The 17,335-nt window shown below is 36.6% G+C and overlaps 1 protein-coding gene across 1 annotated transcript in view; it reads left to right on the forward strand.

The window, feature by feature from the left end:
- Positions 1–17,335, forward strand: part of DYM (dymeclin) — a 349,582-nt gene that overhangs the window by 304,873 nt on the left and 27,374 nt on the right. Inside the window, 1 exon segment of the mRNA XM_017888647.1 lies at positions 696–798. Within this exon segment, the coding sequence (XP_017744136.1) occupies positions 696–798 (103 nt within the window).

Raw genomic sequence — 17,335 nt, forward strand, 5'->3', positions numbered from 1 at the left:
CCCACCTTCCTGGACCATAATCTACAATGTTCCTCGAGACAGAAGCTCACTATTATGGGGCTCATCTTTATATCCCTTTTATTAGGGATTATAATCCTTTACTTCACATGTTGTATAACATCTGAAAAGAGTTGTTTTTTTTTTTTTTTTTGTAGTTAGTGATAGCAAGGGAGTTAGTTCAGTATCAGTTAATCTATCATGGCCAGAAGCAGAAATCTTAAAAAACATTTCAAGTCATTAGTTTTGAGAAATAAAGCTATAATACAGAACCATAGACTCTGTATGACAGTAGAGATATAATCTTGTCCAACACACTTTTTCAGAAGATGAGAAGATACACAAGCTCAAGTGACTTGTAGTAGATTGCACTATGAGTTAGTCATAGTCTACATCTCAGGTTTTCTCCACTATTCTTTTCCCTATAGTAATCTTATGAAAAATTCTCCTATGTTTGAAACATAATTTTAAACTGTCATTAAAAAAATTTTTAGAACTCTTATGATTTAAACATCCTCCTCACTCATTTTTTCTTACATAAATAGTATTGTTAATCTTGCTGTTAACATAGGCGTGAAGAAAGAGTCATTTACAAGTATATTTTAGAATAATTGACATGCTGTGGAACTATATAATTCCACAGAAGACATAGAAAACGGTTTTCTTTAATATAATTGTTTTTTTGTTTGTTTTTCCAGTTTATTTTCTTTGCTGTCTAAAAAACACAACAAAGTTCTGGAACAAGCCACACAGTCCTTGAGAGGTTCGCCGAGTTCTAATGATGTTCCTCTACCAGATTATGTAAGTAGTTACCTTATTTCATCAATAAAAACTTTTCCTTTAGGCCAGGCACAGTGGCTCATGCCTGTAATCCCAGCGCTTTGGGAGGCCAAGGCAGATGGATCACTTGGTCAGGAGTTCAAGACCAGCCTGGCCAATGTGGGGAAACCCCATCTCTACTAAAAATGCAAAAACTAGCCAGGTGTGATGGTGCACACCTGTAGTCCCAGCTACTTGGGAGGCTGAGGCAGGAGAATCACTTGAATCCGGGAGGCAGAGGTTGCAGTGAGCTGAGATCATGCCCCTGCACTCTAGCCTGGGTGACACAGTAAGACTCTGCATCTCAAAAAATAAATAAATAAATAAATTCTTTCATTGTAAAATTTATAACATTACCCCCTCTCTTCTCAGAATCTTACTGTGCTGAAAATCTTTGATGCCTGAGAAACCTCTAATATGCAAATAAAAGAGTGATGTCTCAAATCAAGGGAACAAGTTGTAAATGATTGTTAACAAGTGATTGAAGAAAATCAACCCTAAACCAATAATTTGTACATAATTAAGAACCTTTATATCTGAGTTGAGAAACTCACTCAAGCTAATAACACAAAACAAAAGCAGGGATGATTTTATAGGAAGTATGCAAAGATTCCTCACTGAACTTAAGGGGAGCAAGTACACCTGGATTTCCCAGAGATCTGGAACCTAAAATTGAAAAGCCATTGGGTCCTGTTTCAGGGGTCATTTTGTTTCTGGTCTCTGCTTCCTTTTGCTTCTACTTTATTCTGCTGCTGCTTTCTACCATCTGGGTTTATCTGTTTGCTTACTTGAACCTAAAATAGCAACTCCAGCCCTTCCTCTTCTTCCTTCCAACCTATAAGCATGTCCTTGTGAGTGCAGTGCCTTTAGCTGTCTTAAAGTCCTCATTCTCAATTCCTGAGAAAGAGAATCTAATTGGCTCTGCTCTCATCAGTAGGTGACTCCAGTCTTATCAGTCATGGTCAGAAGAGCAGCAATAACATGTGGCCTTTGTTCCATCCACCTTAATGACGAAGAGCTTATTACCAACTGCTACGGTTGAATGTCCCCTCCAAAACTCATGTTGAAACTTAATCCCCAGCGTGGCAGTATTGAGAAGTGGGACCTTGAATAGGTGATTGGATCCCTTATAAATGAATTAATGAATTCATGGATCAATGGATTAGTGGGTTAATGGATTAATAGGTTAGCATAGGAAGGGAACTGGGGGCTTTATCAGAAAAGGAAGAGAGACTTGAGCTAGCATTTTAGCATACTTAAGCCCCTCACCATGTGATACTCTGCTTCATCTTGGGATGCCACAGAGGGTCCCCACTAGCAAGAAGGTTCTCACCAGATGCATCTCCTTGACCATGGGCTTTCCAGCCTCCATAACTGTACAAATTCATTTTCTTTATAAATTACCTAGTTTCAGGTATTCTGTTCTAACCAACAGAAAATGCACTAAGACATCACCTGACCTTAGAGGATGCTGATGGAATAGAATAGAAACAGCACAGGGGTGAGCATAATATAATAATAGGAAAGAGAATGCGTTATAAATTTTCTTAAAGTAGTTTCACTACCTGTGACATTTCTTATATTTTGGAACATGGCTTAGATGAAGATGCTAAAAATTATCTTGCCATTAACCACGGGAGAAGTTCGTCAAGTTCTAATAAGGATGGCCCTAAATCTCCAGATAACAACATAGTGGATTGGTATTTAGAAACTTTATTAGAAAACTCTTTAATTCTGAGTTTGCAGTGATGATGCATACCAGACAGCTATAGAGTTGCCTTGCTTGTCCTGTGTTTTGTTTCATTTCTTTGTCCTGATATGAGACTGTGGGAACAGCACCCAGTCCAGATATCAGTCAAAGATAAACAAAGATAGCTGTGTGCAACCACAGCCTAACTGGTGCTAATTTTTTCTCATGTGTGTGAGTGTGTGTGTGTGTGTGTGATGTCACAATCTGTCATCCCCTTAAGGTATTAAGTTTATAATTCCAAAATGTGTCTTTTAAGATTTTCCTGTTAAGTTGAATGTTCTAAATTTTTAATTAGCATAACAGCTCGCTTAATTCTACACTTGCCATACCTATGATGAGAAAAATATATCTAGTAACTGTTTAGAAGCTCCATCCAGGGCCAGGATGGCAATTGGGAATTATGTTTACCAAAAACTTGAATTTGGGTCATCTGCAAATGTTTTGTTATTTGTAAGCAATTATTATTTGATTTATGTAGTATTCCTGTGCCACTTACTCCACAAAAATGTGTTGAACATGTATAGTTCTGAAGTTCTGATGTTGCCTTAGTAGGATTCTTCTGTAATCAGAAATCTATACAATTAATATTTGAGGAAATAGGTCATATTTACTGGTATTTGCCAATCATGGGGGTAATAATGCCATGATAGGACAATTTGAATTTGTAACAGTCCTGTATTAGTAGAATTCTGCTACTGAAGTTTACAGATTTTAGAGTCACTGATTGAATATTTTCTAATTGTATAAAATTGTCACTAAGTAAAAATGAATTCTTAAAGCATCTGCTTCCTAGAAATAGTGGGAAAACTCCATTTGGAATCTGTCATTGACAATCCTTTTTTTTTTTTTCCTTAACATTTATGTATATGAGATTTTGTAAATCACAACATTTTTCAAATGGGTTTATGAACTTGAATTTTGCTGCCTTTTTTCAGTGTTAACTGAAGAAAATAGTTAGCACTGATTGAGTAGGAGAGATGACTGTGAATCACTCCTGATAGAGACCTGAATGGTGATTAAACAAACAGCAGTAACCTTAAAAATAAGCACTGTTGTCTGTTCTTTCATGATACCTCATGAATGTCTTATTGGTCATTCCCATTGCTCAAAACACTGTTGTATAAGTGATTTAAACATTTGAAACCATTTTCTCTTTTACATTAGTCATTAACTGGGCAAATGAACATGTTCCTTCCTTTTCTTTCGCAGAATTTTTACTTAAGTACCTTTGCCAGTAACCACATAAAATTCTGTGTCCTGGACTAATGCTTTAAACCACTTGTTGGTAAAAGATGAAAAGGAAAATGAGAAAGTCCTTAATGCAGCAGTGGATTCCTAGATGTGTACTTTCTTTTTCTTTTTTTTTGTTTTTTTTGAGACAGGACGTCTCGCGATGTGTCACTTTCTACACAGACTGAGTGACTATATTAGCAAAGAAATTTGAATAAGTACCTAAAATAAGGACATGTTTTTCTTCTCACTGTAGTACATAGAGTACTTTCAGTCTACCTAGAGAGTTCTAAGTTTATTAAGAAAATGTTTATCCTCATTATACTATATAATTCACAAGTCAGTTGAGTAACAACATAGAAAGCAAATTGCAAGTTCCAAAAACATTAGTATTAGTACTTTAGTGCAACTATGTTGATCTGGACATCTCTGGGGAAACCTGAAACCTTCAACTGAGTTCCAGATAATGAGGAAACTGCCCTGGCTGTTTAAGGGGAAATAAAACAAAAATTGTACTCAAACCTGTGGGGAGAGAGAAAATCTCTACAGGGGCAATAAGGGCCTTTAAGAAAGCAAGTAAAGTTCCATTGACTTGGCTTTGCTTTGGTGTTTGTATTATCAGGATTACATAAAATTTAATTCAGTGACTAAAGGGGACAGGAGAGAACTGTTAAAGGAGAATCTTTCAACAGATTTTTTTTTTTAATAAAAATGAACTGAACTTTCAGAGAAGTTTGGTCATATATAACCAAATATGGAACCTGAATATAGAAAATGAAACTAAGATGACAAATGAGTTATGATTGCCTTTTAAACTATAACCATAGGAATATTTAAACTATAACCAATGATGAATATTGTTACTGTACCATATAAGCTTTGTTTCCCTAGTTCCTAACAATTTAACTTTTATTCTAGTTACAACCATAAGGAACCAAATTATATTGCCCTGTGGTCATCAAATAACTTTGAATATTTCTGTAGGACTGACTCTACCATCTAACTTCAAAATTGTAGAGATGGGTTCTCACTATATTGGCCAGTCTGGTTTTGAACTCCTGGCCTCAAGTGATTGTCCTGCCTTGTCCTCTCAAGGTGCTAGGATTACAGGCATGAGCCACCGTGCCCTACAGATAGTTTGCTTCTAAATTATAACTTTCTAAAGAGCAAAAGACATCCATTTGAGATTTATTTTCATCAAGTCATGATCGCTTATTATTATCATTATGGAATTCTAAGATACTGTTAACTCTGGAATATATCATTGGCTGACCTTTTGACTTCATAGCTTTTATTAATATCTTTTAGACCTTGTTTACAAACTTTTAAATCTGCTTTCAGACATTTGGTTTCTTCAGAAATGTATTGTAGGATATTCTGATCTGATTTTCATATGACAAAATTTAAATTCAGAGATTTTTCTATTTTCCACTCCATCCTTTTTAGGTTGTTCTATTATTAAGATTCTGTGTTGGTGTTTACTCTTTAACTTAGATCTCAAATTCATTTGATTCAATAGTTGATGGATAACTAATATTGAAGACTATCTTCAGGCATTTGTTTTGTACAATGCTTGCGGCCTTTACTGAGCTGGTGTTAAAATGCCCCTCTGTACACACACATGCACATAAATAATACAAAGATATACATACATAGTATTTGTATATAGTGGTATTAGAGTATTCTTTTTTAAATTTTTATGGGTAAATAGTAGATTATATATTTATGGAATACATGAGATATTTTGATACCCACGTACAATCAGTAATAATATCAGGATGAATGGGGTATCCATTTATCCTTTCTTTGTGTTACAGACAATCCAGTTATGCTCTTTTAGTTATTTCAACATGTGCAATAAATTACTGTTAGCTGTAATCTAGCTATTATCAAATACTAGATCTTATTCATTCTATCCAGCTATATTTTTTTTACTCATTAATCATCCCCTCCCTGCCCCAACTACCCTTCCCAGCCTCTGGTAACAATCCTTCTTAAGTGAAACAAGCCAGGCACAGACAAACAAACATCACACGTTCTTACTTATTTGTGAGAGCTAAAAATTAATACAACTGAACTCATGAAGACAGAGAGTAGAATTAGTTCTTGATGGAAATGTCCCTTAAAGATTTTTATGGAAGATTTAAAGGCTGGCATAGGTAATTTAACATTTATATAACATGGGAACAGTTATCCTAGGTATGCTGCCATATCCAAGAAGTTTGAAATGCTGAAATTTGTTACCCTTAAAACAGCTCCTTTTACATGTTGTCACTTTTGACAATTGCTTTTGGGGGTCAGCTTTTCATGCATTTATTCTAGTGATGATAACAGCAATCAGAATATTATTAAAACTTCTGTTTTACATTACTTTACCATGGTGTAAGAGGTAAAAATGAAGAAGGCATAGTACCTACTTACAGGATAGTTAAAACAAATACACAACTAAAATACAATTCAACGTATAACCAATTTTATAAAAGCTACATAACCAAACTTGCAGGATGTCAGAATAGTGAGAGAGAACAACTTTTAGGAAGAAGGGGAGGTACTGTGGCAGTCTTCATTGAAAGGAGTTGAAGTTTGAGCTGGTTAATATTTTTCGAAGGAAGGATTCAGGCAGGAAAACATTACAAGTGTTATGCTTCTTCAACAAGGGCATGAAAGTGAAAAATGATCATGCATCATTGTCACTGAGTTGTTTGTATCTAGCACAGTGTCTGGTATATAATAGTTCAATAATTATTCATCACCCCTCACTCATTCTATACACAAGAGTTAACTCAAAATGGACCATAGACCTAAATGTTAGAGCTAACATTATACAACTTTTAGAAGAAAATACGATTAAACCTTCACGACTTTGGGTTAGGCAAAGACTTCTTAGATGACGCCAAAACTCAAGTGACAAAAGAAAATAGACAAATTAGACTTCATCAAAATTTAAAACTTTGTGTTTCATAGGATGCAATTAAGAAAGCAAAAAGACAATACACAGAATGGGAGAGGATATTTGCCAATAATCCATCTGATAAGGGACTAGTATCTATAATATGTAAGGAGATCAATAATAAAAAGATAAATAGTGGAATTTTAAAATGGGCAAATATTATATTTTGTGAACTGGTTCTGTGGCTTGTAACCTGTGTGGCCTTAAGTATGTCATTTTGCTTCACTGGGCCTCAATTACCTTGTCTGTACTATGATGGCCAGAACCAAGAAGACAGATAATAACGAGAACTGAACACCTGGGGTTCTTGTGAGAATTAAATGAATAAGTCAAAGTAGGATCCTTGGCACGAAGCAAGTGCTTGATAAGGTTAGCTATTGCTGCCCATGTGTGGGAGAGGCAGTCTGGGACCACAGGCGTTAGTTCAGAAGATGGAACTGTCTCTGAGCTCTTTAGTGCAGAAAGAGCTTCCTGCAGGAGGAGGAGTGGTGTGATATTAGATGAAGAGGTAGGGATCACAACAGCCAGCAATCACTGACTACAGGTGAGCAGCAACATCAGGAGGATTTTCTAATCTGTCTGGGAACATCTGGGTAGTTCCTTCACATCACAGGGTGTACCTGAACCCCAAATATGGACTCCCTCTTCCCAGGGTGCTTCCTGACCTTGGAACTGTCAGAGCTTGGTATGTCCAGGAGCCCCAGAAATAGGCCAAACCAGAATGACTACCAAGAACAGAGAAATGGAGGTCATGTTGACAGGCTTCCTGTCAACCAGCTACTTTTCCTGAATGCCAGGCATGTGCCGGGCACCCCACTAGACTTTAGGTGGGGCAGAGACTGGCTGGATGCTCTACAAAACCGATTTCCTCTCCCTGATTACACAGCAAAGCAACATTTTCCAGCTCCCTTGCGTCTAGGAGGGGGGCATATGACTAGCTCTAGTCAGTGGAATGTAGGTAGAAATGCTGTTTTCTACATTTTTTTTTTTTTCCTTTGAGACAGAGTTTTCATTCTGTCGCCCAGGCTGGAGCACAGTGGTATGATCTCAACTCACTGTAGCCTCTGCCTCCTGGGTTCAAGCTATTCTCCTACCTCAGCCTCCTGAGTAGCTGGGACTATAGGCATGCATCACCACGCCCCACTATTTGTATTTTTAGTAGAGATGGGGGGGTCTCATCATGTTGGCCAGGCTAGTCTCGTACTCCTGACCTCAGGTGATCCACCCACCTTAAACCCCCAAAGTGCTGGGATTACAGGCATGAGCCACCACACCGGGCAATATATATATATATATATATTTTTTGGTGGGGGTGGTTTGTGTGTGTCTTTCACACTTCTCTTTTCTCATCATTTGCTAGCTGGTTGCAGGAGATCCAGTGGGAGATTCCAAGGTCCCACAGGAAAACATTTCCTAGATCCCTGGATCCTCTCATGGAAGGCCAGCTGAGCACCCTGTTGGACTGTGATGCAAGTTAGCAATAAAATTTTTACTGCATTTTTTAAATGGGAAAAGTCTTAATAGATGTTTTTCCAAAGAAGGTATAAAAAGCAGTCAATTAGTACATCAAAAGATACTGAACATCATTGGCTATTAAGGAAATGCAGATCAAAACCATGAGATACCACTTCACACATCTATTTTGATAGCCAGAATAAAAAAGCAGATAATAACAAGTGTTGGTGAAGATGTGGAGAAATTAGAACCCTCATGTACTGATCATGGGAATGTTAAATGGTGCAGCCATTTTAGTTCATCAGTAATTAAACACAGAGTTGTCATATGATGGAGAAATTTCATTTCTGGGTTTACGTACAAATGAATTGAAAACATATGTCCACCTGAAAGTGCAGATGTTCATAGAACCATTATTTGCAATAGCCAAAAATGGAAACAACTGACATGTCCATCAGCAGACAAATGAATTAAAAAAATGTGTATCCATAACACGTGAGATACCACGTGAGATACTACTAACCCTTCTCAGTGCATCATACAATAAAAAGGAATTAAATGCTAATACATTCTTCATCATGGATGAACCTTGAAAACATCATGTTAAGTGAAAGAAGCCAGTAACAAGGCCACTTATTGTTTGATCCCATGTATGTGGAATGTCCAGAATAGTCAAATCTTATAGAGATAGATAGCAGATGCCTTAGGGCTGGAGTGTGAAGCAGAATGGGGTGTGACTACTAATGGGCACAGAGTTTATTTTGGGAGGTGATGAAATGTTTTAAAATTAGGCTGTGGTGATGTTTGCACAACTCTGTGAATATACCAAAAACCGTTCAATCATACTTTAGATTGGTGAAGTAAATGGCATATGAATTGTATCCTGATGAAGCCTTTGAAAAAAAAGTAGTGCTTTGAGCACTGGGGGGAAAGAGAGCTATTTGTTGGATGTGCGTACTAGCAGATAAAGATCAGCAAGGCTAGCATTATGGCACAAAAGTGAATGTAGGAAAATAAATTTTATACTTTGAAATAATATTTTAAGGAGGCAAAATATGTTTGAGTGATTTGACTTTAGAAACATGAAAGTCAGCTAGATATGCAGTTCCACACAGGTGTGCATATTCTTCAGCCTTGTTTAAGAACCAGAAATGGAAATAAGCAAAATATTCATCAATAGGGACTTATTAAAGTGTAAATTCATCCAGTGCAGTATTCTACAGCTATTTTTTAAATGAAGTCAGTCTATATTGGTTTATATGAAAAGATATCCATGATATGTAAACCAGTAAGAAAAATACTTTATAGCATATAGGTTATACATACATGTATGCTTGAAAATATGCATTCAATTTTTCAATAATGCACAAGAAACAAATAATGGTTACTTCTGGGGAGTCAGACTGAAGGATCTCGAAAAAAATGAATAACAAAGAATAACATACTTTTTACTTTATATTCTTCTTTGTAGGTGTAGATCTTGAATTTCTGTCAAGTGTACATGCAACTTGCCTTCTCTCCCTCCATTCCTCCATTAAGATAATTTTAGACTTACAGAGATGTTTTAAAGAATTTCCGGCTGGGCACGGTGGCTCACGCCTGTAATCCCAGCACTTTGGGAGGCCGAGGTGGTCGGATCACCTGAGGTCAGGAGTTTGAAATCAGCCTGACCAACGTGGTGAAGCCCCGTCTCTACTAAAAATACAAAAATTAGCCGAGTGTGGTGGTGCATGACTGTAATTCCAGCTACTCGGGAGGCTGAGGCAGGAGAATTGCTTGAACCCAGGAGGCAGAGGTTGCAGTTAGCTGATATTGCGCCATTGCACTCCAGTCTGGGTGAGAAAAGTGAAACTCTGTCTCAAAAAAAAAAAAAAAAAAATGAATTTTCATATATACTTCACCCAGTTCTCCCTTTTGCTAATATCTTACATGATCATGTAACATTTATCAAAATTAAGGAATTAACACTGGTACATTACTGTTAACTTTAATAACGATCTCATTCAGATTTTATAGTTTTAACATTAATGCCTATTCTTTTCTGGGACCCAACCCAGGATCCCGTATTAAATTTCCTTGTCATGTCTCCTAAGTCTTTCTTGTCTTTCGTGACCTCAACACTTCTAAAGACTACTAGTCAGTTATTTTGTGGAATATCCCCCAATTTGGATTTGGCTGGTGTTTTCTCATGATTAGATTGAGGTTATGCATTATTGGCAAGGATTGGGAAGAGGTGAGCCCTTCTCAGTGCATCATACCAGGAAATACATGATACTGATATGTATTACTGCTGAGGTTTACCATGACCATTTTGCTAAGGTGAGGTATGCCAGGGTTTTTTACTGTAAATTTGTTATTTTTCTCTTTGTAATGACTATATGTTTTGGGGAGATACTTTAAGACTATGCCAATATCCTGTTTCTGCTTACAAATTTTCCTACAAATTTTGGAATCCATTGATGGATCTTGCCTGCAGCATATATCACTGATTTATTAGTGATTTTCTATTTTTCTCATTCTTTCTGCCATTATTAATAGAATTCTACAAGGAAGAGTTGTCACTTCTCCCTAGTGTATTTACTTATTCAATTATTTATTTCTGTCAGTTTGGACACATGGATCCTTGTTTTATTCTGTGTGTTATAACCAATACTGTTATTCTGTTGCTTATGTTGTCCCAGCTTTGGCCATTGGGAGCTCTTTCATGTTGAGTCCTCTGCCTTCTCAGTTTACTCTTACCCTCTTTTGAGACCCTCAAGATGCTCCAGTTCATCGTGTATTTTCTCTGCCTCAGCCCTGGAATCAACCAGTTCTCCAGGAGGATCATGAAATTTGAGTCAAGATCTTTATATTTACTTTCATGTTAAAGAAACTGTGTAAAACAGTTAGAGCCAAACCCTGTGAATAAGATTGGTGAACATCCCTAGCACAACTGCTTTGAACTTAAATAGATTTCAAGCCCCACATTGATTAGGTCCCAGTAAGTTTCTTCTTTAGTGCAATCAATTTTTCCCAGGTTTATGAGTCATAATAAATAAAAAAATTATATATTTTGGAGTGTATGACATGATTTGCTATATGTATACATTATGAAACAATTACCACAATTAAGTCAATTGACACATCCATCACCTCACATAGTTACCATTTTGTGTGATGAGAACACTTATGATCTACTCTCTTAGCAAATATCACATGTACACTACAGTATTATTAACTTCAGTCACCATGCTGTACACTGGGCCCACAGAACTTACTCATCTATATAACTGAAAGTTTGTACCCTGTGACCAACATCTCCTTTCCCCCACCCCCTGGCAACCACTGTTCTGCTCTGATTCTATGATTTTGACTTTTTTAGATTTCACATCTAAGTGAGATCATACAGTATTTCCCTTTTTGTCTGTGTCTCATTTACTTAGCATAATGTTCTCCAGGTTTATCTATGTTGTTGCAAATGATAGGATCTCCTTATTTATGGCTAAACGATATTCCATTGTGGATATGCACCACGTTTTCTTTCACCATGTATCTGTCAGCGAGCACTCAGGTTGTCTTCATATCTTAGCTGTAGTTAATAATACTGAAATGAATATGGGAGTGCAAATACAGATACCTCATTTCCTTTGGGTATATACCCAGAAGTGGAATTGCTGGATCATATGGTCGTTCTATTTTTAATTATTTGAGGAACCTCCTGCTGCTTTTCATAATGGCTGTACCAATACAATTGAATTTAAATTTAAGCAAAGTCTCTAGCGAGTAAGCAAACTCCTCATCCCCGACCCGACCACTTTTCCTCATTAAAACCAGACCTGACTTTGACATAATAAGAGCAATTTTCGTGCTTGTGTTCTAACTTGGCTAGGACCTGAGAGTTCCAAAAATGTTCTGAGAGTGATTCTAAGGACATTATTAAGTTGGAGGGTTCCCCACTTTTTTAAAACAAACACAAAACATTCCTTCATTTTTAAACTGAAGGATTGAAGGAAGCACTATGCCTTTTCTTACTCCTGAAGAGGAAGGTTGTTCTGTCCCTTCTTATGGAATATTCTCGTTCTTATGGCATGATGGCAGAAATATTCTTGTTTAAGGACTTTTAAAAAAAATTCATCATCAAAATACTTAATCTAACCTTTTATGTTCCCTTCTCTCTCTACTGGCTTCTATAAAAAGAAATGGATATGTTTGCATTGAAATTGGCACTGATTAACTTGACTTTCTCAAGGGAAAGTTTAAAGGAGTACATAGGAAAAATACCACTGCATACTTCGTCGTAATGGATGTGATAGATTTTCTGAAAACCAGTGACTTCACAGTTTCTTTCCCCCTCTATTCCCATTCTAGTGAAAAGTTCTATTTATTCCTGTTGCATAGAGCTAATATAAAAACACTTTTCACTGCAATATTTCATCTTAAATTGTCCTTTTTTTATTTGAGCAATCCTTTAATTTTCTGGTTCTGCCTCACATCTGATTTTTTCAATTCTGTCTTCTGCTTTTGCACTTGCTTCTATTCTGAAATAGGAAGAAAAGAAGTCGAACCTATTTGGATTTTCTTTGATTTATCCTTGATTTACATGGCAAATAGAAAGCAGCTGTCTATTTAAGCATCTAATTCTTGAAACCATAGTCCCCTCAAGCGTCATCTGGAAATAATGTAGCTTATAAAACAAAGCTAAGAAGAAAAGGCAATGTTTGTTTTATGTGGGATGAATGATTTCTGTTGGGGTCCTTTAATTCGGCTATTATGAGGGTTATTAAAAAGCAGTATTACAAAAGAGGCTTAAATGAAAAGAATTTTTTAAGCTGGTATCTTATTATTACAGTTGATTATAGTCAAAGCTACAAATGTTTTGTAAATGCCACTTTATTTGAGTTTCTCTAAATAAGACCCCCAAAACCAGTAATTTTATTCATTGTATGAGTGGAAATTCAACCCTTTCCTTGGTTGATTTAATTTCTGAAAACAAATTGTATTCGAGAATTCAGCTTTGCTTGTTTTTCTGGAAATTTCACGGATTTCTGACAAATTCATGAGAAGAATCCTTAACAGGAGTATTTGAGAATCACCTTATAAATGCAGAGAATGAACACGAAAAGCATCAGACTTTATCTAGACTTAAGGTATTATTAGAAAATTCACTGAACACTAGATAAAGTTAAGTCCTACATTGTTTCTTAATTTATTCATAAATTCTTTGAGTTTCTGAGATAGAAATTTGGAGACCTTGGCAATGGGAAGTGGTATACTTTGGGAAGTAGGACGGCCAGTTAATTTGTGCTTTGATGGTTGTTAGAGGCCATTCCATGATTGGAATGTATTGATTTTCTTGATTTATTTGTTAATACAACAAAGTAGTTATTTTTGGACAGTTGACATTTCAGAGCTAAACAGTCCTTAAATGTACTTGGATTTATAGAAATGGAATTACTTGGCATGTTTGTTTAAAAATCAATAGGGCAGTCCTGTTTAATTATTTTCACACCTTTGAATCACCTGTAATCTCTCCCCTAATCTCTTCTATGATCTCAAATTTGCATCATGCTTGACATCGTGAGGAACATTGTTGCTCAGAAACATATCCTTTATCCTTTAATAGGCAGTGCTAGCTAATCAGTCTGCTGAATGAATGATCCATCCTCTGTAGGGCCATGTTTTAAGCCTGTGTTAGTCAGCTCAAGATGCCGTAACAAAATATAGACTGGGTAGTTTGAACAACTGAAATCTGTTTCCTCACAGTCCTTGAGGCAGAAAGCCCAAGATGGAGTGTCAGCACAGTTGGGTTCTGGTAAGGCCCCTCTTCTTGGCTTCCAGACAGCCACCTTCTCAACGTGTGCTCACATGGCCTTTCGTTAGCCTCTGTGTTAGCAGAGAGACCAAGAGCAAGCTCTCTGGTGTCTTTTACTATAAGGGTACTAATGTCATCAGACTAAGCTCTGCCCTTATCACCTAATCTCCTCCCAAACACCCCCTCTCCAAATATCATTACATTGGGGGTTAGGCCTTCAGCATATGAATTTGAGTGGGAACACATTCAGTCCATAACAAAGCCTACACAGTACTGAGCCTTTAATAATCAGATATAATTTCTCTTAAGTTTCATACTAGTTAATGAATTCCAGTTAGACTAACTTTTGTTCCATTAGTAGTAGTGCTTTAAACCTCTATGTGAAGTAACTCATTAACCAATTCCAAGTCCTAAATTTCCCATACCCATTATGAATGAGCTATAAGTTATAAACATTCTCCAGGTTACCAGTTTTAAATAGCAATTGTGAAAGACTAATGCAAGTATAAAAACACTTTGTGAGGCTGGGTGTGGTGACTCACACCTGTAATCCCAGCACTTTGGGAGACCGAGGCAGACGGATCATGAAGTCAAGAGATCAAGACCATCCTGACCAACATGATGAAACCCTGTCTCTACTAAAAAAATACAAAAATTAGCTGGGCATGGTGGCGCGTGCCTGTAGCCCCAGCTACTCGGGAGGCTGAGGTGCAGGAGAATCGCTTGAACCCAGGAGGCAGAGGTTGCAGTGAGCCAAGATCATGCCACTGCATTCTAGCCTGGTGACAGAGCAAGACTCCATCTCAACAAAAAAAAAAAAAAAAAACCACTTTGTAATGGTGCTTGAAATTTCTTACTCTTTCATCCAACAAATATTTAATGAGCAATTTCTATGTTCCAGGCACTGGCCTCTGCCCAGTGACAATAAAAAAAATCTCTGCTCTCATGAAACCTTCATTCTAATGTGAGGAGAGATATATAATAATTTCATACATATGTGAATGAATGAAAAAAATCAGTAAAATGTTAGAAGGTAACAAGTTCCATGGGAAAATAAAGCAGGATGAAGAGACGGGGAGTGTTGGGAATGGGAGGTAGCAGTGCATATGGGTGATCAGTGGAGCATATATCTCATTTAGAAGGTGATAGTTGAACAAAGACCTAAAGCAGGAGAGGGAATGAGTTTTGTAGATATCTAGGGGAAGTGTATTCTCATGGACCAGTATTGGTCCATGGCCTGTTAGGAACTGAGCCACACAGCAGGAGGTGAGCGGCAGAAAAGTGAGCAAAGCTTCATCTGTATTGGCAGCTGCTCCCCATCACTCCATTACCTTCTGAGCTCCGCCTCCTGTCAGATCAGCAGCAGCATTAGATTCTCATAGAAGTGTGAACCCTATTGTGAACTGCACATGTGAATGATCTAGGTTACACACTCCTTATGAGAATCTAATATCCGATGATCTGTCACTGCCTCCCATCAGATAGGGATGTCTAGTTGCAGGAAAACAAGCTCAGGTCTCCCACTGATTCTACATCATGGTAAGTTGTATAATTATTTCATTATATATTACAATGTAATAATAATAGAAATGAAGTGCACAATAAATGTAATTTGCTTGCATCATCCCAAAAGCACCACCTCCACCACCCTGCATCTATGGAAAAATGGTCTTCCATGAAACGGTCCCTGGTGCTACTCTAATAAAATAGAGCAGGGAGTGCAAAGGCCTTGAACCAGGAGCCTCACAGACCCCTAACAAGGTATTGGGGCTGGAAAGGAGTTTATCTGAATCTTGTTTATAATCATCTTAAACAAATGCTAATTGAGGAATGATCCAGAAAGGTTTTGGATAGAGTGACAGACTGTTCTGTTTTTAAGCTAACTGTAATTTACTATGAGCTTGGGCAACTTATTTTGCCATGTTGACCCTTGATTTTCTTGCATTTAACATGTATCTTAAAGGCTGGGTGCAGGGGCTCGCACCTGTAATCTAGCAATTTGGGAGGCTGAGGCAGGAGAATATATTGAGCCTAGGAGTTCGAGACCAGCCTGAGCAATATAGGGAGACACTGTGTCTCCAAAAATTAATTAATTTAAAAAATTTTAAATCAATTTTAAAAATGTGTCTTAAAGTACATTTTCTGTTTTCTAATGTGTTTTTTTTTTTGTGGTTGTTTTTAGCTTCTGCATTCTCTGATTTCATCATTTCCTTGAGGATACCCTGGATATATAGAAAGGGATTTAGGATATTACTTCAAATCAGATGCTGGGAGAGAAGGAGGAGGAAGGAAAGGAGGCAATTAGCTAATTTCAATATTACATATAGTAGGGAATCAATAGAAAATGACAAAGTAAGGGGACTAGGGAGTTATATAAAGTTATTCATGTAAAGGCACCTATTAGAGCAAAGATATAAACCTTCCTAAATACCAAAAAAAAAAGAAAAAAAGGTAAAACTAAAATATAAAAAGAAAAGAAGTAAAATGGACCACATATTGAAAGACTACTTACATAAAATACTTGAATACATAGAAATATATATGAGGACATTAAAAACAAGCAGATAAATCTTCTACCTACAGCTCCATCAGTAAGAATTCATTGAATAAGTTTTGGTACATTCACACAAGAAAGTATTATACCATGCAGCTATAAAAATTAATGAAAACATCTCCATATGAAGCTCCATATGCTACCACATAGGCATCCTCAGGACAGGTTGATGATACCCATTTGTGTCTATTTATATTTTGAAAACAAATAAGGGAAGGACAAACTATAGAAAAAAAAAATTGTTAAACAGTTACCTATACAGATAGTGAAGAAATTGGGGAAAGTGAAAGAGGAATGAAACTAGACTTCTTTGAATATTTTTTGTTCTTTGATGTAACTTAAGAACTCCATAAATATTTTACATGATTATGAAACAAAAATTTAAAGGAGCAGTCTCTAAAAATTTAAATAAATTGAAATCAGTGAACCTAAATATATGTCCATTTGGTGGCATAACCAGACATCTAAGTGACTATTCCTAGTAGGCTATACCTTAAAGACACAATTGAAAAAACAGTTTTTGCTAATGACATTTGTATAGAAACCTTTATATTGTTACTTCAAGACATGTGTAATATGAGTTTAATAAAACAAATGAATAATTGTGAAATATTCTAATTTAGTTTTCCCATTGGGAACCTGTATTTGTATATTATATATGAAAATTATATATGATTTTTTTTGAGATAGGATCTTGCTCTGTTGCCCAGGCTGGAGTGCAGTGTGTGATCATAGTTCACTGCAGCCTTGAACCCCTGAGCTCAAGCAGTACTTCTGCCTCAGCCTCTC

Source organism: Rhinopithecus bieti, unplaced genomic scaffold, assembly GCF_001698545.2.
Source record: "Rhinopithecus bieti isolate Rb0 unplaced genomic scaffold, ASM169854v2 scaffold_18295, whole genome shotgun sequence".
NCBI lineage: Eukaryota > Metazoa > Chordata > Mammalia > Primates > Cercopithecidae > Rhinopithecus > Rhinopithecus bieti.